This window comes from Beta vulgaris, chromosome 6 (assembly GCF_026745355.1).
Source record: "Beta vulgaris subsp. vulgaris cultivar EL10 chromosome 6, EL10.2, whole genome shotgun sequence".
NCBI lineage: Eukaryota > Viridiplantae > Streptophyta > Magnoliopsida > Caryophyllales > Amaranthaceae > Beta > Beta vulgaris.
The window spans coordinates 33,938,274-33,965,417 of NC_079207.1; the positions used below are offsets into that span (position 1 = coordinate 33,938,274).

Genomic DNA, 27,144 nt, shown 5'->3' on the forward strand with positions numbered 1-27,144 from the left:
GAGTCTCGAATCCTTCGGCATCCAAATTGCGCATTCTGGGGACGCCACTGGTGTTGCGAGGCTTTGGCCCTTTTGAGGATTTCTGGGCGGATTTCAAGCTCTGATTCTCCATAGAGGACGCGACGTAACTTTCTTTCAACGTCGCCATTTCTGCTTTGACGCGGTTGAGTTCATCGATGACCTCTTGGGTAGTGATCCATTGTCATGCCATTGAAAACACAAAAGGAGGGGAGAATACAGAAACCTAATGTATGCAAAGTAAAGTAAAAGAAAGGTGACTGCGAGTAGAAGTATAGAGATCTTGCTGTGGTCCCACGGTGGGCGCCAAATTGTTTATGCCGATTTTGTACCAAGTACGCAAAAGGAAAAGGGAACCAACAACGAGATCTATATACTTTGGCAATCCATATTAGCAAATAAACGAATTGCGTAAAAGAAATAAAACAATAAAAAGACAAACGAATTGTTGACGCGGAAAACCCGAATGACGGGAAAAACCGCGGGTGATACTCTTAATCACCAATCCACTAGTAGGCCAACACCGTCAATTACAATGATAAGAAACAATGATTTTGCTATAATAATAGAGAAAAATAGTATAAGGAGTGTGTGAGTCAATGTGAGCTAAAAAGATCCAACCTAAGTTTTACATCAGTTTCTTGCTTTTATACTACAGAATATTCCTCCAGAGACTTTTTTTATCCTCCCCCTTAGCAGGGCCTTCTTAGCCAATAGTGGAGCAACGCCGCCCTTTTCTCTCAACTGCCTAATCGTCAATATTGAACTTTATTTGAACTGGTCACACTTTGTTTTTGGCGGCCAAATTTCCCTCTGCCCACATTTGAACATGACTAATACCAGCGCCACGCCAAGTTGACAAAACCTGGGCCCAACAATAGTTTTCCATGATATTTAAAGTTTTATAGGAAGGTATCCGACATTGGCCAAATACATCAAAAGCTATGAATTTTGACAACATCTTTCGAAAAACAAAACCCATATAAAATGCTTAATTATATATATATATATATATATATATATTAATATATTATATATATATATATATATTTTTATTTTTTTTTTTGTTTTCTAATACTCTGACAAATTTATGAGAAGAGAGAAACAATATGATTTTATTAAGGTGTCTTCAATAATGAACAATGACTACAATGTATATAGGAGTACATAAGAACTCCTACCTGGAAATAATCTCCAGAAGATATATTATTTTTAATACTTAACTAACACTTATTGGAAATAAATCATAAGATAATATTTGCCTAAGATAATATTATATCATAAACTACTAATATATCCTACAAATATTTATCATAGCTTCAGTATCCTACTTTATCTCTAACACCCCCCGCAATCGCAACAACAGTAATACAAACGTTGAGATCGGAGAAAAAATTCAATAATAGTTGCAGATCAATTGGATGAACTGATCAAACTTCTTTTTGTTGAAGGCGATACACTAATTTGGTGTTGTTGTCTTCAATATTTTAATTTTATCGCAAAATCAGGAACGTCATTTTTTTGAACCCTTCCGTTACAGTCAAACGGGAACGTCAATCTTTTCAAACCCATTGAATATCACTCGAACATGAACATATCTTTTTTGAACCTGTCTTATTTTGGTCGAGGAACGCCATTCTTTTCGAACCTCTTGTCGTGAAATTTCAGTTGAACGGGAACATCTTTCTTTTCGAACCCGTAAAATATAGGTTGGACGAGGGATGCCATTCTTTTCGAACCACTCGCCAAATATCAATGAACAAACATCAAACAAGATGTTGTTTTCTAGAGCAAAATATGCTCAAAATCAGAGAAAAACCTTGTCTCACGACGCAAGGAGAGTCGATAAAGAAACCCTATCTTACCACAAAGGGAGAGCCAAAACTTTTTGTTCTTTTTTTTAATAGATACGACCACTGGGTGGATCAAATAACCTTACCTTGGAGTTTCACCTAACTTCTCGTATTGATTCACAATCCCATGTTTGAACAAAAATTCATTCTCCTGTACGGAACTTCGTGCTAATATAACAAAAGGAATTATGTGGTTGTTTCACCGTTAGAGATTATCCTATTATCAGTTCTATATTCTCATGGAGCAGAATTAAGTCAAAGGGCAATGCACCATCGAAGCACATAGCAGGACACACAACATCATCGACGCAACGACGACAAATTTCACTAAATATAATTCTAGTTTTTGAGGGGTTAACAGATCCAACCCGTGGATTTAAAACTCGAACCCACCGGCACAAGAGTACTATTTTAGAGGTTTCACCCAAGATCTCAACTTGCTCTTGATACCATGATAAATTTAGGTTAAATGGTTAATTGTGTGGCCTTGTATTATTCATCAATGGGTAAAGTATTTATACAAAACCTAAGGTAGCATAAGATAAGAAATAATCTTCCTAAAAGATATAGGACCATAATTCTAGCTTATTCACTAAATAATATCTTAAAATAAGTATATTATTCTCTTAATAATATCAATATGCAAAAAATATATATCATACATATATTTTTAGATACTGATTATATCTCACATCTCTAGCAAGAACGTCTCTTTTTCTTGAACTTGTCGTATTTTGGTTTTTCCTGAGCAAAACCGTGCTCCAATCAAATATTGGTTTTTCAGAGCAAACCACACTCAAATCTTGCTCTGAAAAACACTCAGATTTGAAAAATATAAATCTCACGGCACAAGGAGAATTATATTTTGAAACACTTAGATTTGAAAATGGAAACTATATTTTGAACAGAATGAGTATAATTTGAATATAAATCAATATTTGACTATTGGTACATGATAACATGACGACTATCACCCCCAGTCCACCACCATGGCCTACGAACCCCTTCTTGTTATCATATGCTTCATTTTCAACCACAGAAAGTTATCACAACCACCATTTACTTCACTAACGAATTCAGAATTAAAACTATTTTCTTTGAATTATATATATTTTTTTTAACGATGAATTATTATGTTCTTTGAGGAGGATGAATGAAATAATTTGCGCCCCACATCACCACGACACCAAAAATAAATAAAGGCTAAAACATATATGCATAAACTGTGAGAAAGTTTGAAATGATTCTAAATTATAAAATATCTTAAAGAAAGCAACCATAACAAAATCCAAAATTATCAACACGCCATCTTAAACTATTAGAGTTACCATCAAAAATCATAAAACAACTACTATAAGTTATCACACTTCACAAGTCATCCAAAACATAACAAAACAATCCCCCCATGCATCCGTAAACCACCCAAATGACTGCCACATCATCACATAATAATCCAAACCACATTAAATAATTACTTATGTAACATGAAAGGGAAGACGTTAAAAAGCATAAGATCCCACATAGACAATAGTAGATACGAACAACGATTAAATGAAATTATACAAATGAGTAACTTTTAGGAAAAAAACTAGATCTTTGGGACTACTAATCACTAGTAGAGAAAGGTCGATTTGCATCGGACTTGAGACCCCTACTTGCGTCGGGCTTGGGTCCGATGGCACAGGGTCTCGACGCATATGACTTATAAATGATCTGCGTCGTTTACGGAAACGACGCAGATCTTTTAGCTATTTGCGTCGCACGTTGTATACGGTGCGACGCAAATTGCTCTGACCAGCTCCACAAACAAACATGGATAGAAGGGGAATATGCGTCGCACCTAACACAGGGTACGATGCACATCAGCCATTTGCGTCGCATATTTGGTAATATGTGACGCACATTATGAATTTTTTTATTAAAAATAAAAGAGAATCTGCATCGTATCAAGACCACATGCGACGCAAAAGTGACTATTTTTAACAAAAAAAATTAATTTTGTGAATTAATCTTCCATATTTTAGGTTATTGGACATGCAATTGAAAGAACATGACGAAAATCTCAAAATGAAAATTATACAAATCATCAAAATAAAATAAAATAAATTAACCAAAAAAATTAAATCACTTGTACATCCAGTAGAGAATGAAAAAATCTGGAATAATATGAATTGTTTAGCGAAATCCTAAAACAATCGAAATATAAAAAAAATCTAGAAATCCTAGGCTAAAACAACCGAAATATAAAAATCTGAAAATATTGAAACAACCGAAATGTAAAATCTTGTCTGCAACTTCTTCTCCTTCCTCCTTCAGATCTGGAAATTCAATGAATTTCATGATAATATATACCAGAAATTTAAAAAAAAAAAACCAAAAATTTATGTTTAGCAAAACAAATAAATTTGTAATTACAAGAGAATTGAAAAGAGCCTGAATAAGATGAATAAGATTTTGGAGAAATCAGATCTTGGAAAATGGCAAAAAAAATGAAGAGAATTATCGGAGTTAGAGGACAAAATTCCTCCTCAATTTCATTGCACGGAAAAATGGGTCTCCTCCCCCACCTCCGTGTCACCGGAAATTGTTGAGAAATCTCGGTGTTGAGACGGTTGTTGGTGTTCTTGACTTCTTGTTGATGAGAGTTGAGAGAGAGACATGAGAGGGGGTTAATTTGAGGAAATTACCTTCTCCGTCGTTTTTGGCTCGTAGAAATTGCTCGTAGAAATCTCGGCGTGCGTGACGGCGTGCGATGGAGATCGACCTGAAAGTAGTGGTTATTCGATGTGTTCTTTCGTATGGTTTTAGATTGAGTATGAAGAAGCAGATGGTTGAGTGAGGGAAGGAGAGGGAGAGGGAGAGGGAGAGGGAGAGGGAGAGAGAGAGACGAGATCGTTGAGTGACAGCGTGCAATGAATTACAAGCATTAGGGTTTTTGAAATAATAAGTGGCCAAGGGGAGTATACTGATTTGCGTGCGTCGTACACTCAACGTGTCTATATAACTGATTTGCGTCGGATGGGCCAAGGGGTCCGACGCAAATCAGCCTTTTGCAACGTACTTTAAAGATGTGCGACGCATATAATGTAGAAGTTTTTTTGAATGATGAGACGATTTGCGTCGGATGAGTCAGGGGATCCGACGCAAATTGGGCTTTTACAACGCACCTCAGGTACGTGCGACGCATATCGCTCGTATCTGGTGCTTATGTACCCATGTTGTGCATCGCACTCCTCTTTACGTGCGATGCAAATTACGTTATTGCGTCGTTTTGCCTTTCATGCGACGCAAATGGGGCGACACAAAGATATGTTCCGAGACAATTTTTATAAATTTAGTAATTTAAGACAATTACTCTTATTTGTGTCAATTAGAAAATTTTTTAGCCTTCAATTAGACTTATTGATCGGTTTCATTTTACAACAAGTTTTGGGTAAATTCGGTACATAATAATTTATTTGAGCTCAAACTAACTCTATACACTAAAACTGGATATAACAAATAAAACTTACTATATCATACAAAAAACTAAATAAATATAAAACTGATTATATCGTACAAAGAATGATTATATGAAAAGTGACTATATCATAAAAAAACTTATTATATCTAATAAAAAATGATTATATCATACGATAAATGATGCACAGTAAGTTACTATGCACCAGATCCATTCAACTTTTTTTAATTCATTTTAAGAAAAGAAAAAAAGGAGCAATTTAATATAATATACAACATTGGATTTTTTGCAAGTAAGATATTTTAGTAGTAGGAGATTAGGGAGAAAGTATACTCCCATATCCGATATGGGGAGTTAGTTGTCCCTACCAAGGGCATTTTTGTTATTGACATTATTAATGAAGGGCGAAAGCGTAATTTCATGTGTAGGACTTGTGTAGGATAGAATAATTGAAGAAAGTAGAAGAGATAGAAGAGAGAAGAACATAAGACAACAACAGAAGAACTGGTAGAGAGAGAAATTAAACCCGTTGGAAGAATAATAGAGGGAAGAAGAAAATTGTAGGGTAGAAATAAGGAAAAATTTATGGGCAAAAGAAATAAGAAATTCTGGTTAAAAAATGAGGATGAGTTCTTCAATTCAACATGGGGATGATCATGGAGGAAACGATTTACTTGATGATGAAGATGAAGTACTTGAGCTGCCAAATGTGGATGTGGATGAAGAGAATGTAAGTTTGTTGTTATAGATAGTATTTGTAGTGTATTGAATGTAGTAGTATGAAGATTAAGTTTATTTTTTTTAACATATAGTTGCCTATCTTTTGCGTGAAATGTAAATGTGTGTGTAGCTATGAATTGTGTTGTGTTGTAAGAAATGAGATGTAATAAATGAGATGATGACTGACGATAAATTGAAAATTGTGTTAAAATATTACATTGATTGACAAGAAAACGAAAATTCTGTTACAATATTTTAATGTTATATGATTGGCAATAAATGTTAAAATTCTGTTATAATGTTTTAATGTTATATGATTGGCAATAAATGCTAAATTCTATTATAATGTTTTAATGTAATATATGATTGGCAATAAATGTTAGAATGTGCGAAATTGAATGTGTGGGAATTGAGAATAAGTTGTGGAGAAGTGACTATGTAATTTAATGTATGACAATGATAGAGGTTTCACTTTCAAGAATAATATTGAAATAAGTAAGGTAAGGAGGGTGATATAAGTGAGAAAGGTAAAGAAGCCTGTAAGAAAGGTGAGCAGCTAAGGTTATGTGATATTTTCCTCTTATTCCTAGGTTAGAGAGAATTTACATGTCATCAAAAACAGCAAAAGACATGAGATGGCACAAAGATGATCGTGACAATGATGGTATGTTAAGGCACCCAGCAGATGCTTTGGCTTGGAAAAAACTTGATGACAAATATCATTAATTCACCGGAGATCCTCGTAGTGCTAGATTGGGTTTAGCAAGTGATGATTTTAACCTTTATCGTTTAATGAATACCAATCATAGCACATGGTCGGTGGTCTTGATTCCTTATAATCTACGGCCATGGCTTTGTATGAAACCATCATCTTTTATTTTATCTTTAATAATTCATGGGAAATTTGGTCCGGTGATAGATATTGATGTGTACCTGCAACCGTTAATTCATGAGTTAAAAATGTTATGGGAAGGTGTTGATGCTTATATTGGGCAAAATTTTAAGCTCTGAGCAGCCTTGCACTCTAACATTAGTGACTTTCCGGCATATGGCATGCTATCTGGATGGGGTACAAAAGGTTATAAGGCTTACCCTATATGCACCCATTCTACTAACTCATACAGATCTGGAGGTAAGATTTGTTACCCCGGGTTTCGAAGATGGTTACTTATTGATCATCCTTATCGCAGTGAAGCTGCGTTATTTGATGGTAAACCAGAATATGGTGTTGCTCCAGTTCGTGAAAGTGGATCGGAGGTCTTGAAGCAACAAGAAGGGATCATACATGTTTATGGAAAGACTAACATATCATCTAAGAAGAGTTGAAAAAAAAAAAGAGGGAGAGGACAAGTTAGTGCGTCTGCTGATGAAGTTAATGATGGTCCTTGTGAGAATGATGTTAATGAAGTTCTTTGGAGCAAAAGAAGCGCATTTTTTTTACTTGGAGTATTGGGAGCACACTCTTTTAAGGCATAACTTAGATGTCATGCATATTGAAAAGCATGTGTGTGACAATCTATTGGGAACTCTTTTAGACATCGATAAGAGGAGAGATGATGAAAATGCTAGAAAAGCTCTTAAAAAGTTGGGGCTAAGGCCACATCTTTGGCTTCAACCACATGCGAATAGAGTATCGTACATGCCTCCAGCTTCATACAGCATGTCTTTAACAAAGAAAGATCAATTTTTAAGAGTTCTGAAAAAGCTGAAAGTTCCTGACGGATATGGATCAAACTTGTACAGGTGTGTCAATGTGAAACAGCGGAAGCTTATTAATATGAAAAGTCATGACAATCATGTCATGATGCAAGATATCCTTCTCGTTGCTTTAAGAGCAGCGAAGGCTACAAAAGTGATCGATTTGCTTGATGAGTTATCTTACTTCTTCAAGAAATTACGCTCCAATGTGTTTGATCCAGAGGAATTAGATGTCATTCAATCGAAGGTAGAACTTACTCTTTGTAAGATGCAGAAGAAATTTTTGCCAACTTTTTTCACAATAATGGTTCATCTACTAATTCATCTGGTTGAAGAGGTCAAACTCGGTGGACCCGTTCATTATAGATGGATGTATCCCCTAGAAAGGTCAGTATTTTCTAAAATTGTTTTAACACAATTTTTTCCCTGTTACATTAACATAATTACATTACTTGAAGGTACTTAGCCTATCTGAAATCTCACGTAAATAATAAGGCCCAGCCTGAGGGGTCAATTGCGGAAGGATACTTGCTGATGAAGACTCTTACATTTTGTTCGAGATACTTGGAAGGTGTGGAGACCATATTAAATAGACCTAAAAGGAATGATGATGGCATTCTAGACTTAGATGCATATCTTTATAACTCTGGGGGTCGTGTTATTGGGATGACACAAAATGTTCGTCTTGATGATAGAAGTTTAAGGCAAGCACTCGTTATGTCTTGCTTAACTCAGATGAGATGAAACCTGCCATTCAGTAAGTAGCACCATGAGTTATATTATAAGAGTTCATCAAATTCATAAAACTCGTCAGATAACATTGCATTTTGGCTTGTCTTTCAGTGAATTTTTATGTCAAAAGCGAGAAGAGACTCAAATTACAAAAAATCAGTCGAACGACACCATTCAAAATGAATGGATAATCTATGAATTCTCAGAATGGTTGCAAAACCAGGTTTTAAGCCTTCTAAATTTGATCATTGTATTCCTTTTTAAGTTATGACCTACATCATTTAACATATACTATTTTTTACTCATAGGTTCACAATATAGATGATAGTAGTATACAAGGAAAGGTGAGAAGAGCTTTAGCATGTGGTCCATCCAACCGTGTGAAAAGGGTGAAAGGTTTTCTAATTAGTGGATGTAAATTTGATGTCATGGTTTGTGAACGACATCGAAAGACACAAAATTATGGAATTATGGTTGAAGCTGAAGGCCAAGAGTACTTTGGAAAGCTGAAAGCAATTTATGAATTGAATTACTATGGTTCCTACACGGTTGTAATGTTTCGTTGTGATTGGGTAGACATCCATAGGGGTTTAAAGACAAATTCAAATGGAAGTGTGTGTGTGAACTTCTCTAAGTTGATGCATACTGGTTGATATGTGTATGACGATCCATTTGTTTTCTCATCTCAAGCAAAACAGGTATTTTATGTTGAGGATGAGATGCAAAAAGGATGGTTTCATGCTATTAGAACCAAGCCTAGGGACTTGTTTGAAGTAGGCGGTGATGGGCTTAATTAGTTTTACTGTTATGTTTTTCTAGTAGAGTTTGCAAATTTTTCTATCATACAAAAAACCAGATTCTTTGTACTTTGGCTTTTTTCATGTGATTGAGAAGTGTTTATGAAAGTGTTATTGCTCTTAGTTAATTTCAACCTAGATTACTAGTAACCGGACTAATTAGTATTTTCATTTTTCACAAATATCATGTACTTTCCCTATAACTATAACATGCATTTTATTCTATGAATCTGCTGTAAATAGGAAAATATTAGAATGAAAAGTGGTTTTGCTATACTCCACTCCACATAATAACAAAAGGTTGTATATTCCTACAAACACAGCTCATCATATTTGTATGTTTCATTTATATAATAATAGAAGGTTGGTACTTTAATATACTAATAATAGTATATCCTTAGTTTACCTTGTGATCTTAAGCTTAGCAAGTTGGATGATGAATATGCCTACTATTTAATACACTTTTGGTGTCCCCCTCCTCTTCCCTTATTATTTAAGGGTATAAAAGAAATTATTATTTTTGGTTTTCCCTCCGCTCTTTCCTTATAAACTAGATTACTATATTCCAATGTGATCGAGAAGTATTTACATGTTTTGTTTTGTAGGAACTGCGACAGTGTTATTATGACCTATCGTAGCAAAAGGACACGAGCTGCTGCTGCTTCAATCTAATGATGTTGCTTCAGATTCCGCTGCAGCAACTACTTCACATTCTCCTGCCATGATATCTGAGATGAAGTCCATTGGTTTGAATAACTCACAAGCAGGAAAAACACTTCAACCTCCTATTATTCCACATTCAAGAACAAGAACAACTACTACTCTACCTCAACACAAACCTTCAGCATCTACTTCATTTTCTGCAGCCATGATTCCATAGTCAAGAGCTACAACTTGTACTATATCTCAGCAAAATCTTTTAGCATCTACTGCCATGATTCCACAGTTAAGAGGAGCAGCTTCTACTCTACCTTAGAAAGATCCTTTACCACGTGACATGATACCTGAGATGAAGCCCATGGGTTTGAATACCCCACAAGCTGCAAAAAAGACTCATCCTCCTATTATTCTACAGTCAAAGACAACTAGTAAGGTACCTAAAATTAACCCCATGGGTCATAATGTAGTGAAGTCATGCAAAAGGCCGCAATCTCACATGTCGTCACAATCTTCAAGACCTACTGTGATTGACTATGTACTCCAAAACAGAGCACAAGGTACTAATGCACCAAAGCTACCTTCAAACCCTTCACTTCTTGGCCATCATTAGCATCTCAAAATCCAAGTAAATGGGGAAAATTTGGTCCGCCAACTAGTGCAGCATTACCAAAACCTTCAACAGAAGTAAGTGGTGATAGTGGGATATGGAAAACCCCTCCTATCTTTCTTCCGCATAAAAACATGCAATATGAGTCATTGCAACAACTTCATCGTCCTAATGCTAAAGGTGTGAACAATTCTAGTGTTAGAGCTGAGAGACAACTACCTAAACACTCAGGAAAAAAAACCCGTTGGTGCTCAAGTTGTGAATCACTCAAAAGAACACGATCATGTTCAAACTGAAAGCTCGTCAAGGGAAAAACAGAGTGAGACTATTGAGCATGAATGTATAGGAGAAAACAAGCATGTGGAGCAAAGAAGGAGTATCCATAATATTTCAAATAAAATAAATTCGGCTAGATCTCGACTTCCAAATTCAGACTCGGGATGGCTAACCAATGTGAAATTTGATGCAAAGGAGGAGGTTATAATCACAGGTATGAACTCATAATTTGTTTTTACTAATTGAGGTATGCATATGTGCTCTTAGCATTGCTTATGGCTTTTGATATCTTCTTATTCTGTGTGACAAGGTGTGTAATTATTAATATTATATATCTATATGGCGACGTTATCATAGGACATAGATGAACATTAGCAGAAAAATCTTGTGATATGCTAATAGTATATGTTGTCTTGTTTTAGAAGTGCAACTTTCTTTAGGGTAAAGAACTGCTCATCTCAACTGTGCAATTTTCTGCTTAACTTCAAGCTGGGGTGCCCAGTCTGTTACCACCATTCCCCTACTCTGTATTATGTTTCTAAAACCTTCTGGCAGCTAAGGCCTTTGCACACCATCTTCTGTGAAAGTATCTATTAGTTAATACTCATTCACTTGTTGTATAAATGTATAGGTGTTATGTTATTTAATAATATTCCATGCCTGAAAAGTGATAAGTCTTGTTCACTGCTTATTATGAACTTGCTAGTGGGATGTTATCGTTTTGATAGTATTTCCAGAACATTATTGGAGATAAGTTAGATGCTCCAGTTTGTATTAGATCGATTTACCTTCCATTCTTACTCAACGATATATGCTTTTGGAAGTCACGTATAAGTGAAGAGTGTTTCTACCTTAGTCTAGCTCCTGTTATGATTTACTTGTGTTAATTAAGCATATTAAAATTTTGATGTCTCAATGGCTGGTCCCAACTTTGAAGTTATGTTTTTAGATATCAGTCTATGAATGACTGTGCTAGCATGTATTCTACACCGAGGTTTAACATCTTGATTGACAATTATAGAATTATCTAATATATTATGTATCTGGTTCTTCTTCATATTTCTTCGGTAAATCTGGACAATAACAACTTTTTAGTTTTTTTAAGGATAGTAAGCATATTCACCCCCTTCCCTCTCCCCCCCCCCTAAAAAAGGAATAAGTTCTTATGACCTCATTCTTTTCCTTAAAAATGCATGAATTTGAAAGAAGCTCATACCAATTTTATTTGATCTAAGATTCTCCACCAGCAATGAATTCTCTCTTTCTGATTCCTGAAAATAATAACAAAATAAGTTCATCACCTACTTTTGAAACTGCAGATTAAAAAAAAAGATAGAAAGCAGAAGCTGTTGACAACCTGAAGTTTACTAATAACTTCTTGTTGTTCTTTTTCTCGACTTGAAGCAGCATCTGAAACTCGTTTTAATTCTTCTTCAGCCTCAGACTGGACCCTTTGGATCGAAGCTTTAAAACACTAAAAATGAGCTACCATAATATTAGTAGTCTCATCATAAGCATAACTTCATCTTCCAATGCAGAACCACAAAAAATTCTACATTTCAGCATCTAAGTGATGAAATATTGCTCAACCTGTGAATCCTTGAAAAGTGCTATCCAATTGCATATCCTTGGAATTGCATCATTCAAGGTTTCACGCATATCATTTTCCTGTACTGGAAGCGAACACAGTAGATCGTATTACAATGTATGAGCAAAAGCTATCAGATTTTCTACTTGTACGAGAATAGGTATCCAATTACAACTATGTTAAAGCTTCAATTAATCTTAGCTTATAAAAGAAGTGACGATTTTATCCCCACTTTTCATGGTTTCATATTTTCTTTAGCAGATTCTAAGGGTGAACTTCAGTTGATGAGCGGTTCAATTCAGCCCATAGACATTTGGCACAGTCGTGGTATTAGGTACCATGTGCAATTTAATGAGTTCTACCAACCAATTAGGAATGGTGGGCATATATTGGTGCGATTTCTAGGAAGTGTAGCAAAGGATGGGACCTATTGTCCATTGGAGACAAGAATTGGCATCATGTTGACGTGAAACTCAAAACTAAAATTGTTATGAAGATGAGAGTATGCATACAAGTTCACAAATTGAAGTTGCATATATATATATATATATATATATGTTTCTTATTAGCTATGTCTTATTGATCTTGCATTATTTTCTTTTCTTTTTTTGTTGAAGGAACATTTTGTGATTCTTGAGGATGAGGTCTATAATACATTAGCTCTCCAACGTGTTGAAAAATGTTGGAGGAACTATAAACACTCCTTTTAATTGACATTCTTCAAACCTGATAAGCTCACAGAGGAACAACATTATGATATTGTGCCTAGTGGACATACTCGTTCTAAATGGAAACCATTGGTTCAATATTGGTTCTCACTCAGAGGACAGGTACTTCTCTCATTTTCAATTTATTATTACAACGTGTGACACATCTTACTTCTACAATATTAACTAAAACTTCCATTACGAGTGTAGCAATTGTCTCAACTTGGAAAAGCGGCACGAGCAGCTCAAAATCAAGTTCATATGTTGAATTCTACTAGTTACGCTAATATACGAGCTGATTATGTAAGGAATAAATTTTCACTCTCATAGTTTCGATTAATTATTAAATCATCCTTCTTTATTTTAGTACGTAACACCTTTATTAACTTCCTGCCTTATTGTGTGTTTGGCTTATATTAAACAAAACGAGTTTCCAATCGTGTGCAAAGCATGGATGTTGGTTTAGTTGGTTGAGTATAGAAATAATTTTTTAAATCTATGAGATTAATTTTGCATCTGTCATCCCCTCACCTGTTAAAAGAGAATTATGTTGGAACTGTTCCGAGAACCTTTCTGCATTATAAGGGAACTAGACTTGACCAATTGGAAAAACTCTAATCAGAACCAAAAGTGGATTTGTTCTGCAATCCAAACAAGGTAGCACAATTCCAACCCGAAGTAAGTTGACAGTATTGAGCTACTGGACTAGACCTGAATTTGACTCAATTAGAAATTAACCAGAACTGAACTGAATATGTTATGGCCCAAGAATTATCGAAACCATATCTATATAAACAAAAAGCAATCCAAGTGACCCATTCGCGAGGTCTAAAGCAAGCATAAAGACACTCCTGTACTTTTAGGATGTTGTAAAACAGACCAAGCTACTAGGGCCTGAGAGGTGTTATCAGTAGCTCCAGTCCACTGAAATTTTATGTAGATGCATTTCTCAATTGCCTTAATTCACTTCTAGCTCAGTTGAGATAGTACATAAACATCATTAAGTGCCTGACTATATAAGATATGGTTCATACCCCTGCAAATCACCTTTTTTTCCAGCTCATAAAGACACTCCTGAAAATACATCGTTCCCTATCTTTTGAAGTTCTTAGGAGATTAAACCTCATCCTTAAAGGTATATAAAATGTTGGAAAACATCTCAAAATAGTCAATGCACCTTTCAAACATGTAAAGATGTATTTTGTGTCTTTGATAATATACATGGGCATGTTATCATGGGAAATCTTGGAAATAATCCCTCTACTAGTCCACACCGATGACTGATGAGAGGTAGGACTTTGTAAATCTGGATCTCCTCAATCGAATAGGGAAGTAATTATTGTTTATCAGGGTAGGGTGATTCTAACATGCAACATCATTCTGGTATTGGAATGTATTATTCAGATTTTCCATTCATGTAAATTTTGTAAGGCCAAAAGCTAGCTGCTTGTGATGATATGAAATTTGTTGAAGAGCTTATTTGGATTATTTTTTCCTGGCGGATTTGTGTAATAAATTGTTTGAATCTTGTAGCAGTTTCTTCAGGAATCTAACTAGCTAAGGAGTAATAATCAAACTGTTAGTTTTCGCTATTCTGCTGCTGTCCATGTAAGTACATATCTCTGTTGGTTCAATATTCTGTGGACTTGTAAGTTATAAGGGGTTAATTCGGAAAGAATTTCAATGATTAAGCTATTTATCTTATTACTACTAATAGAATAAAGGAAGTCGAAATGTGCATTAAACTATTTCTGCATACTAAATAACAAGTTGTTGCCTCTAATCTATCATGGCTAAGGGTTTAAGCATGAAGGAGTTACAGGACTCTTGTACCTTTGTGTAGAAGTAGGAAATATATGCATATCCTTAATCTTCTATGATGTAACATTCTTAAAACAATATACTATATTCCTTTAGTGTATATGCCCCTTGATCAGTACAATAGCGCAACAAGAACTAAAGGATAAAGAGTTATGAAGATCATTTAGGTGACAATACTATTTAACTCCTCAAGAGGATAGATTTTAGGCAGTTCCAATTATAAATTACAGAAGAAAAATGTTCGAGCCCAATATAGACATGTACACACATAGTTTGTGAAGTACATTTTATAATTTGAGTTGGATATACTTGTCATGTGAGCCTTCAGACTGAAATAGTTCACCCTCAAAGCATTTTTGATCGTGGGTTCTCCTAAAGTACTATATCAAATATAATGACTTACTACAAGGTAACTAATTACTTATAAGAAGATGAGCATGGAGAAGAAATGAGGTTGATTGAACTTTGGGAAGCAACTCATAAGAGGAAGGATTGAACCTATCTTGAAGGCACATACACTTTTGACTTTTTGGTACTTGGTCTAACACATTAGTCTATTTTTGCATTTTATTTTTCTATCATCAAATTTACATTATTTATTCCCTAAAAAATTATGCAGGAGGATGCAAAGGCAAAGGTTAATTCATTAAAGCTTTGTAATCCTACTATGCCTCGTGTTGACGTTGAGAATGAAGCCTTTCAAGCTGTCATGAATGGACATGAAGTACCGGAACAACCCAAGGGATATAGATTTGGGGTGAAAAAAAGAGATATTCATGGGGTGCGTGGTAAACGTAGAAAAAAAGGAAATAGAAAACTTAAAAGGAGACATGTGGAACTAGAAAACATTCACTAGTAGAAAAAGGACGATTTGCGTCCCCCCATTTGCATTGCACAGACACGAAAACGACGCACAGTTCGAATTTGCGTCGAATTTGGGAAGCTGTGCGACGCAAATCGCAACAATATTTCCAGGGTGCGCGTTATGTCCGTCGCACCCTCCTCTCATGCGACGCACATTGCTAATTTACGTCGCGTGAGAGGAGGGTGCGACGCACAACATGGGTAAAATGTGCGTCGGATTATCGTGTATGTGCGACGCATATTGGAATTAAATAAATTTGGGCTATGATTTGCGTCGTATGGGCCATATCACATGACGCAGATCATGGGTTACCCATATTTAAAAGAGGCGCATTTTAGGGTTTAGCTTACAACCCATACATTTCAGCCGTTTTCCAAACCCTCTCTCCTTCATCTCTCTCACTCTCATTTAAACCTCCTTCGCATATCTCCTTCTGCTATCTCTCCTTCTGCTATCTCTCCTTCGCATTTCTGCTATCTCTCCTTCGCATCTCTGCTATCTCTCATTTTCTCACCTTCATCAATCATCTCTCTTTCACATCTCTCTCGTTGGCGAATTCGGCAGCTTCGCATCTCTCTCGTTGGCGAATTCGGCGGCTTCGCATCTCTCTCGTTGGCGAGGCTTTTCATTTCAGATCCAGATGATTGAAAGACCTTTTCGTGTTTTCGGCATACAAGTCGACGAATTCGTTTTGTGAAGGTATTTCATTTCAGATGCAGATGGTCGATGAATTCTTCTTCTTCGTGTTTTCGTTTTGTGAAGGTATTCTTTCTTTTTCGGCATACAAGTCGACGAATTCGTTTTGTGAAGGTATTCTTTCTTTTTCTTTATTTTTCTTTATGTCTGATTTTTTTGTTTATTTTGACCTTTTCTCGTTTTCAGATCTGGTTCTTCTCGAAGTCTTGTCGTTGCGTTTGAGGTGAAGATCTGGATTGCTATGAAATTACATGAAATTCTCGAAGATCTGAAATTTCGACTGGATTGCTATGAAGATTGCGTTTGAGTTTTGTATTTTTATTTTTAATTTTATCTCCCCTTCATCTTCTGGTTAGGGTTAGAATTTCTTTTTTCTATTTTTGATTAAGTTTCTTGATTGTTCGTTTTAGTTTTAGATATGATGTTAGTGGTAATGGTGATATTTTTTTCTTGTATTTTTTTTCAATTAAAATTATATAAAACCATGTAACTTCTACTCATCTTCTTAGCGTTTGAGTTTTGTAGTTTTAGTATTTTTTTTAGTTTTTCTACTCATGTAATTTCTGGTAATGGTGATGTTCTTCATTTCCTTTTCAATTACTGCACACCATGTAACTTCTAGTTTTTGCTGTTTCTGTACACTACCAACTCCACTTTCTATGCTTTCTAGTTTTTTTTTATAAAAAAAATTTTTTTTTTTTTTTAAAATTGCAATTTGCGTCGCACGTGGCCCAAGGTGCGACGCAAATCATTCATCTGCGTCGCACCCTAGGCGATGTGCGACGCACATTACCCTTTGAGCTTGGTGAATTATGCTGGCAAGATTCACTTGCGTCGCACCGTATACAGGTGCGACGCAAATAGGTGAATCATCTGCGTCGTTTTCGCATACAACGCAGATCGTTTCTGAGTCATTTGCGTCGAGGGCTTTGGCGTCGCACCAAAGTCCGACGCAAATAGGCGCCTCACATCCGACGCAAATTGCCTTTTCTGTACTAGTGATTGTGGAAACATCTTTATTGAAGAAGAGAAATAAGGAACTTGAAAAAAAAAACAAAGAGATAACTAACAAGTTTAATGAGCATACTAAGATGATGAAGACCGTTGCTACACATTTTTCTCTAGTGTTGGATGCGGTGCATGATGGAAAAGTTTCTGCTCAACTTATAGATGCTGCAAAGTCAGCTATGCATTTGATTACTACAGAGGTATTGTTATAATATTATCATTCATTGCTTCACTTGAATTATCAAAATCAAGTTGCTTGCTAGTTATATATTCTTCTCTTTTGTCATTAACTAACTTTTTTACATCTTTTATAATTGATCCTCACTATAATATATATATCACATTATATAAGATTACTTATGTCATTCTTTGTTTTTTTTTCAAGGATCAAGATGATGGTGAAGGAAAAGAAGCCAAGGATCCATTAAATTAGTACAACTCGTAAAGCTATTAATGATTTGAAAAGGCCTTGTAAAAGATATATTTCGTTTTTATTGTAAGGTTTGAAGAAGTTGATAGTAGACATTATCTAATTGACTTATTTTATTTGTGATCGAACAAAAATATTTTATATCATTAGTTAATTAAGACATATATTAATATTATTATATAATATTGGTCATTTCTACTTAAATATTCTTTATTGGAAATCGCTTATAATATATTATATTTGATCCATATCTAATTAAATAGTGGCTATTATTATTATTAGATTTTTTTCTAGGCTAAAATCTCGACTCTTTTTCGTGTTAAGAGTTCTTTTGGCTCCAATAATTTATTTGTGGAGGTAAAATAATCTTGACGCTAGAATGTGATTAGAGCATATTGTGCGACGCAGAAAAGCGTTGAGAAACTCAACACAACAGAGTCACAAGTAATAAGCATATATCGAGACGCAGAAAAGCGTTGAGAAACTCAACACAAAATAGTGTCACAAGTCATAACTAGACGTGTCTCTGCGTTGAGAATCTCAACGCCAGTGGCGGAGCCAAGATTACAAAATCGAGGGGTCACAAAAAAATACAAAGGATATTCAATACAATGCAAAACACATTGTCTAATATTCATTGTCTACATTCCAAACTAAGAAAAAATTACATAAACAAAAATAAAAAATTACACGTGCATTCGACGAATCTTCATTTTTTTGATCTAGGTGTATCACTCATCCTTTCCTATATTCATTATTTAATTAACACATATAAACTAACTATTAAACTATATGAAAATCAATCAATAAATTACCATCATAAAGAAACTAAATCATCATAGAAAATCATAAATTAATTAACACTACCTAATTTATACAAATTTACATTTCATAAATTCAACATTCACAAAAAAAAAAAAAACAACAAACTAACTAATAAACTAAATGCACCAATCACTTATCACACCTTACAAATTCGAAAATTCACTCATATATGCAAATATTACAATTAATATCAACCAAATAAGATTTTAAATATACAATTTAGGAATTAGGAAATAAATAATATAAAAGGATTAAAATTTTAATTCTGTAAATGTTAATAAAATAATACCTGCTGGCCTGCCGCTGGGAGATGGCTGCCTGTGGGCTGGTCGGAGGAGGCGAGGAGCGGTGCTGCAGTGCCGCCTGCCGGAGTGCCGGTGCGGGCTGCGGTGCCTCAATGTTGACTGGGCAGCCAGCAGTGAGAGTGTGAGAAGGCAGTGAATGGGCTAAAATTTTTCTTTTTAGCCAGATGAATTGAGAATTGAGTAATTGACTGTATTGGGAAAGGAATGAGAGAGAAACTTATAGTTTTCAAAATTAAATGATTTTTAATTTAATTTAAAATCTGATAAGAATTGGGAGTTGGGAAGTTTGGGACCACTATAATTAATAAACATATAATTAATAAACATATACAAGTGGGCCTAAAAGCAGAAACTGACATTAAGAGTGCAGCATGCCAACTGCGATTCCCTAGTTTAATTTTTTTTTCCTTTTTTTTTGAAAAATCTTTATTTTTTTTTTAAAAATTTTAAGGGAATGTGACCCAATGTGGCTCCGCCACTGTCAACGCAGTAAAGCGTCGAGAATTCTCCACGCATGAAATCTCGACGCTTTTACATTGCGTTGAGAATCAATTTCTCAACACTTTTTTTGTGTCCAAAATATTGAGGAAAAACGTTGAGAAAACACTCTTTTTCTAGTAGTGACACATAGGTAACCTAACCAAGTAAACGCAAATGGGCTAAGAAATCTTAATTGGTTTATGATTAGGAATTTAGGTCGATGAAAATATACATGAGGAGGGGGTAAAAAGCCAATAAACCATTCACTTGGTCGCCTAATGATGCAAAATGCAAGCAAATAATGCCCGTTGGGTAGGGTCTAAAATTCCTTAAAGATGCCCCTTATGGACGTTTGGTTATCGGTCCTTATAAAACTATAGGTAACTGCTAACTTGTAAGGAACTCTAGACAATATGCGAGTAATTTAAAGATGGGAAGATTACCAAATTGGAAAAAACTAACTAACTATATATAGAAATGGTAATAAACAAACTTAGCATGAACTAAAGTATCCAATTATTAAAGCTCGCAGTATCCTTTTTCCTAGCTTCCGTAAAAGAATTGATTTATCCTAGTTTGCCTACTTCCCTAATAAAACAATACTATCATTTTTCCTCCTTCTTTGGTCATAAGAATTTAATTTCTACATTGGTCTATAATTTGCTTACCTGGAGGTCAAGTACAGTATTGCTTGACTAAAGAAACATATCATTCAAGAGCCTTTTTTTTTTAGTCATACCTCAAAATCTTCATCTTAAAACTCCCCAGATACCGGCTTTGGTTTTGCTACAAAATTATGCTGTAAAATCTTTCCAAAATCTCCAGGGTTGATTGTCACTTGTTAAGATAAACCTCGTTAGAAGAAACCTTATATCTAGTTTCTTAAAAAAATCCACATAAACCTCTATATAAGAGTCACCAAATTTTCTTTTGATCTCTTTTAATTCATACATAAATGATCATGAAGTATCAAAACCAGATCACCAAATTAATAGCACCTATGAAGCTCTTATACACTAACTCAAATCTCCTCAAATTATGTTGCTATATTTTCATATTATTAGCCACTTTCCTCACTTTTCAACTTACAATAGTAAGCTTTTCACATAAATTTTCCTTGCATAATAATATGCATATTACTCTACAAACCCCACAAAAACTCAATGTTCTCACCATCGCTTCACCATCAATCACCTCAAAACACAAAGGTTATGCAGTTGAATCATATGCGAATCGCGGTATAATGAGCGATGAAGAGTTGATGTTGAGAGCATCAAAGGTGCCTAAAATGGAGGAACTTCCATTAAAAAAAGTGCCTTACAAGATTGCTTTTTTGTTCTTGATCAAAGGGTCACTTCCTTTGCAAGCTCTTTGGGAAGAGTTTTTCAAAGGACATGAAGGATTTTACTCAATATATGTTCATTCTGACCCTTCTTTCAATTTTTCAAATGGCGTAGCCACTGGGGTATTTCATGGCCGCAAAATTCCTAGTAAGGTACTTGCATTTCTTCTCCCTAAATTTCTTTAAAGTTGATAATGTTTCAATTGAGCTGTTTTTTTCTTATTGGTTAGCTAAGAAAACGTTAGCGTTAGATATGCCTGCCACTTTATTGCTTTTGATTTGGAAGATATTAAAAGTGCATAAGCACATGGTAAACTGGCCTCTACTAGCTGAGTGTTCAAATAAATTTGTGTCACATGTATCAAATTGTAGATAAATTGAGATTTGAACCCTTTTATTTTACCGCTAACATAAAATTGTCTTACATTGTTAAACTTCCAATAATCATTTTTGTGATAATGAAGGCCTAAAATAACTGGAACTTAATGTTTTTACATTATGGAGTGGTTTGTATTTATATATAGTACGACCTTGTGCTACATGTAGATGTCACCTAGTAAGTTTTATGTAAGATCTTCTTACAATATTATTGAAGATTATCTTAAATTTTACCCTACGTCATGACTTTTAAGTAAATTATTTATAGACAATAAATTACCTTAGGGTCAAAGGTTATTTTCATATGTCAGTATATATTGTAACACTTTTTTTATTATTTTTATAAAAAGTGTGCAACCCATACTAAGATGATAAAAAAAATAGAGAAAATATGGATTTGCTGCTAAACCAGTTTTTATTAGTTCTTACATCTTCTTACATAAAATTCTCAAATGATCTGTACTGACAACAGCGAAATTACTATTTTGGTGTTGCCGACACACAAAACATAAGCACTAACAAGTCATAAGAAAGAGAGAAAAATGATGCACAAAATATTTTAGAAGACCAAAATGAACGGCTTTGACACGGCTACTTTACATATAGGGCTAACCAAATGCTGAATATGTTAGGTTCAATGTTTAACGATGACTGGTAATTTTCCATCATGCATGTCTAATGCTGATAAAGACAGATCTCGCACAAAAAATCAATAGGTTGTACTCGCTTCCTCCGACTTTAATTTGGTCATATTAAAATAGTTATTTTTGGACTAATAACAAGGAGCAGGCCTATACTAATGTCGATCGATCATACTTTATTATAAAGATAATATCATATTTTACTTTAGGCAAGGTATATATGGATTAAGCAATGTGAATATAATATATATAATAAACCTCTTTACATTCAGCGAATTAAGAAGTAAAACAAGTCACTCAAATCATAGATAGAAAAGTCGACTGCCATGTCCCATGCTGATAAGTTATGACAATTCAATAACATTAATTCAAGCTTTTAATCTCTAGATGTGTGATGGTCTAACGAGTAACATCTATCATAAATTGATAATCAATACATTGATTACGTTCCCATGTTGGTCACGTATTATGGGGATAGGGAGTATCTAACTCTAGGTAATTAAATTTGGTGCTATGAGATATAATGGTACCGGTAAGTGGTAATTTGGTATGAAGTAAGAGTAAATATATATACAACCACAGAGGAGTACGATTTTCTATAGAAATTAGTATTTTGATTTGGCGATTTCCTGGATTAATTACAATTATCAAATATATATAGTATTATTCATAAATTTCATAATTGATTATATTAGGTTTTCGTGATATTCTATCTAGTGCAAAATTGAAAAATTAACGTGATGGCATGATAAGTTATTCAAACAAAACTTCTAAGGAATTGGAGATAAAAATAATAATTATAATGGAATTTGGGTAAGAAAATGTTATTACTTAATTAAAAGAAGGTTAAAAATCAAAAAGCTTCTCTACAAGTTTTTTTAATAAAACATATAATTATAAGACTTTATTATGTTTTACTTGAAACATTAACCATTAACATTGTAATGGATTTACTTTGTACCGCCTTCGTGGCTCATATGGATCAAAAAAAAAAAAAACATTGTAATGGATTAATGGTTAAACTCTCACTAAAGGTCATGTGTTCGAATCTTAATAATTACACATTGTTAATATTTTTGATTAATATTATAAACATGTGTAATTGAAGTTTTAGATGAGTGTCATGTGGCCATTCTTTTGATAGGAACGCATTTTATTAATATATTTATATGGATGGTAACATAGTGATATATAATTTAAATGCATTTTTTTTAAAAGGATAACTAGTTATTAGGCTCGGGCTATGCTCCGGGTAAGAAAAAAAAGTTTCATTTATTAATATAATATTTTATGATAACAACACTAAATACAACTTAGCCCGGTAGTTAGAACTTTAATATATGTACTTGAGGTCTCAGGATCAACCCTATATTATGCAATTTCTTAATTTTTTTATTGTACATGGATTACATGAACTAAAACTCCTTAGAGAGAGCGCCACGTGGCACAGTTTCTTGTTTTCGCACGCCTTTTAATATATTTGTATAGATTTCAATGCATGCATTTAAAGAAGAAATAATTAAATCATATAGGTTTTTCAGCCGTTGGTTAGAATACTACTAATTTAGGCAGGGTAAAATAAAAACCAATTTATGGTTAAAAAAGAACTTAAGATTCAAGTGAGTATATTAACCAAGTTTATTAGCTCATTTGTAAAATAAAACTTGTGGAATATGAAAAAGAAAATAGTTTGTGTCCCGGACAATACGTCCCGAATTATTTACCAACGTGCATTTGAAGTCTTCAAAAATATAAATATTTTCTTGTCTTTAAATGATTTTTCCCCCAAAAAGACTAACCGAGTATTGTAGTGTAGTTGGTTAGTGCTTTAGCATATCAAATGAGAGGTTCGAGTTTTGAAATACACATTTTTATTGTTTAATGTCTCATTTGATTGAGTGGAGGATGAGAGAGTACATGTGACAGCATGTCATTTGTTTGTATATATATATACTAGAATTTTTTGCACGCGATGCGTGCCTGATTTTTTTTCGAAACAGATACTCGATTTTCTTCGGCATAAAAGTCGAAATTTGAACATTAGACATACGCAGTATAATTGTTTTTAGTTGCAAAATTTGATTGGTTTAGTTTCTATCACTTAAGTCTCTCACCATTCTTTTTGTTTTTTTTTTATACTTTTGAAAGTTAAATTCTATGAACAAAATAAAAATTTTATTGAAGTTATTTATGATTTCTAATATTATAATTTTTTAGTTGATTTTTGAATTAAGTACAGTACTTCATAAATTGTAAAGAAAGTGGACACTTTGATTTCAAGTCAATTTTTTCATAGGTTGTAGTTTGTGAGTGATTGGTATAATTATATTTTTGATATTTTTGTTTGATGCCCCCTTTGATTTGTAAGTAAATTTGTAATTTAGAATGGGAAGGGGGTAACATAGTCTCTTCATTCGGGGACGCCATAGCTCCCCCCTTCCCTTATATAATAGAGATATGTTGTACTTTAATTCTTAAATGATATTTTACATAAACCTTTTTACCTTGATAATTAATCGTTAGTATATGATAGAAAAAGATAGGTCCAAATATATGTAAAAGTTTTATTATATATTGGAAACACTATAAAAAAAAAGTAAATAATATTTTTCCTTGTCTAACTTCTAACTGATTTCACTACACATACACCTCTATTTTTTTTATCATGGTCCACCATTAATTGTGAATGATTCTTGAGAATAGTGATTGGTAAGTAAATTTTTGTAAATGTTTTTGTATGTATTGACGTTATAGGTTAGTAGATTTAGTTTGTATGTTAATTTTAATTAGTTTTAATAAAGTTTCCTGATTATTTGAGTGATTTAATTTGCATGATTTTTATAACGTGATTTTCTCAATTGTATGAGTGATTGGTAAAGTTTCTTCTTTTAAGTGATTTGTGAGTGTGTTGTAAATTAATTTTCGGTAATTTTCTTTAAGTGCCGGTTTTAATTTTGGCATTCCTATTGTAATTTATAAAGGGAAGGGGGGCAAAATAGGCGTTTCAAAAGAGGACACCATTGCTCCCCCTTCCCTTATATATATATATACTAGCCTTCATATGCACGCGATGCGTGCGTTAATTTCAAAATTTGTTCTTCTATTAGATACTCCATTCGTACTTTATTTATGATGAATTTAGAAATATTAATTCGCTAATGTAAAAAAATAAAAAGGTTGTGAGTGATTGTTAACATTAATTTTTTGTGAATGAATGTTCAACAGAAAGAACAAAAATAATGAGTTGGTTTAACTAAATTAAAGAGTATCAAAGGTAGTGAATGTTCAGACTTTTCATGTGCACGTTATGTATGCCATCTTTTTTATAAGGTATAAATATTTTGTCCATTTAATTTTTGATTTAAGTATTTGATGCATATACCATTTTAAACTTGTTTTAAATGGCAAGTTGGAATGAGAATTTTTAAATGATTTGCTTTTGTAATTTTTTTCATTCCATTAATTAGATCATTAAGGGTATTTTAGTCACTTCAAAAGAGGACACCACACCTCCTCCCTTGGCTTATATAATATATATATATATATATATATATATATATATATATATATATATATTATAACTAATGCATTAATCTAGTTAAAATTAAATAATTATGACATTTTAATAATTGACACTCCTAACTTGGAATGAAATTAACTAAAAATGACTATAACAAAGAAAACTGACTATATCATACAAAAAATACTATATAAAGATCTGACTATATGGTAGTACAACACTAACGATAGAAAAGATGATTATATGATATAAAAACTAACTATATAAATACAAACTGAATATATCATGATATAATACCTGATACAGGAAGTTATTATGGTCCATTAAAGTATTTTTTTTTTACGCTCTCTATATGTAACAGACTCCCATCCGGCTTATCCTAAGATTAATCTTAAATTTAGATGATAGAGTGAACATTTCATTATCTCAACACGAGTGCAGTCTATGTTTTGTTGATTGTAATGAAATCACAATTCTATTTTGCACAGAAAGTAGAATGGGGAAAGTTCAGCATGATTGAGGCAGAATTGCGCTTACTAGCAACGGCTCTTCAAGATGCTTCCAACAAACGATTTGTTCTCCTCTCAGAAAGTTGCATTCCTCTCTTCAACTTTTCTACCATTTACACTTATCTCATCAACTCCACCCAAAGTTACGTCGAAGCCTATGACAAAAGTGGCCCGGTAGCCAGGGGACGGTACAAGCACCGCCTAAGCCCCATTATCACAATTCGAGATTGGCGAAAAGGGTCTCAATGGTTTGAGATGGACAGGGAGTTGGCCATGGAAGTCATATCTGATCAACTTCAGTTTTTGTCGTTCAAGACAGCATGTAATAATTCTGCATGTTATGCTGATGAGCATTATTTGCCTACATGGATGAACATGTATTCCCGAGGGCGAAACTCGAATCGGAGCGTAACTTGGGTAGATTGGTCTAGGGGTGGGTGTCACCCTGCTAAGTATAGAAGAATGCATATAACGACTAAATTTTTGGAGAGCTTAAGGGTTGGTAAGACATGTCAATATAATGGGAAAAGGGCCGACATTTGCTTCTTGTTCGCAAGAAAGTTCTTGCCTGAAACGCTTAATAGGCTATTATGGTTTGCACCAAAAGTTATGGACTTCTAAAAGCTGAGATCAATTATAGATAGTTCGGAGGCAGTATATACATGTATATGATTTGTGATTATATATATCTCTAGATTACAATACAAAAACGCTTATATAGCGTCCATTTATATTGCCACATCTATATAAATATGTTGAACCCTAGTTTTGATGATGACAAAGGAACAAAGATGCAAACTAAATACTGGACTAACAAGTTGTTTTAGTGAGTGAATTTCAAGGTATCATTGAAAGGAACAAAGAGAATACTAAGTCAAGGAAGAAATCAAGTTTGGATTTTGAAGACTAAATGAAGATGTTTCTCTATTTGATACTGGAGCAGCATTGGAGCAAGAAGACTAAAGCGAGGCTTTTTATTTTTAGTTCTAGTGTAAAGGAACGAATAAAGATGGTAAGGAACTATGGTAGTATAGAATGAGAATGATCGTTTGTTCCTTTGTAAGGAACAGACGAATTGGGGCTAAAATTATATGTTAAAGGAACTAACAATTAAAAGGAACTAGACTTAGGTTGAAGCATTACAACGGTACATTGATGGCAGTTGAGAAAATTATGCCTAGAATGTAGGTAACCGTTTTATTTAAGGA

At 33.9% G+C, this 27,144-nt stretch overlaps 1 protein-coding gene across 1 annotated transcript; it reads left to right on the forward strand.

The window, feature by feature from the left end:
* Window positions 1-20,098: 20,098 nt before the first annotated feature.
* Window positions 20,099-26,646, forward strand: LOC104896576 (glycosyltransferase BC10). The gene is made up of 2 exons (XM_010683341.4): window positions 20,099-21,041; window positions 25,916-26,646. The coding sequence occupies exons 1-2, from the start codon at window positions 20,502-20,504 to the stop codon at window positions 26,555-26,557; spliced, it is 1,182 nt and encodes a 393-aa protein (XP_010681643.1). The 5' UTR covers window positions 20,099-20,501; the 3' UTR covers window positions 26,558-26,646.
* The last annotated feature ends 498 nt before the right edge of the window (window positions 26,647-27,144 follow it).

What these genes read in the sequence shown, in the direction of transcription:
- LOC104896576 (XM_010683341.4), top strand. Translation starts at nt 20,502, where the DNA reads ATGATCATGAAGTATCAAAACCAGATCACCAAATTAATAGCACCTATG. An exon ending in GCCGCAAAATTCCTAGTAAG is followed by an intron (nt 21,042 to 25,915) that starts GTACTTGCATTT and finishes TATTTTGCACAG; the next exon opens with AAAGTAGAATGGGGAAAGTT.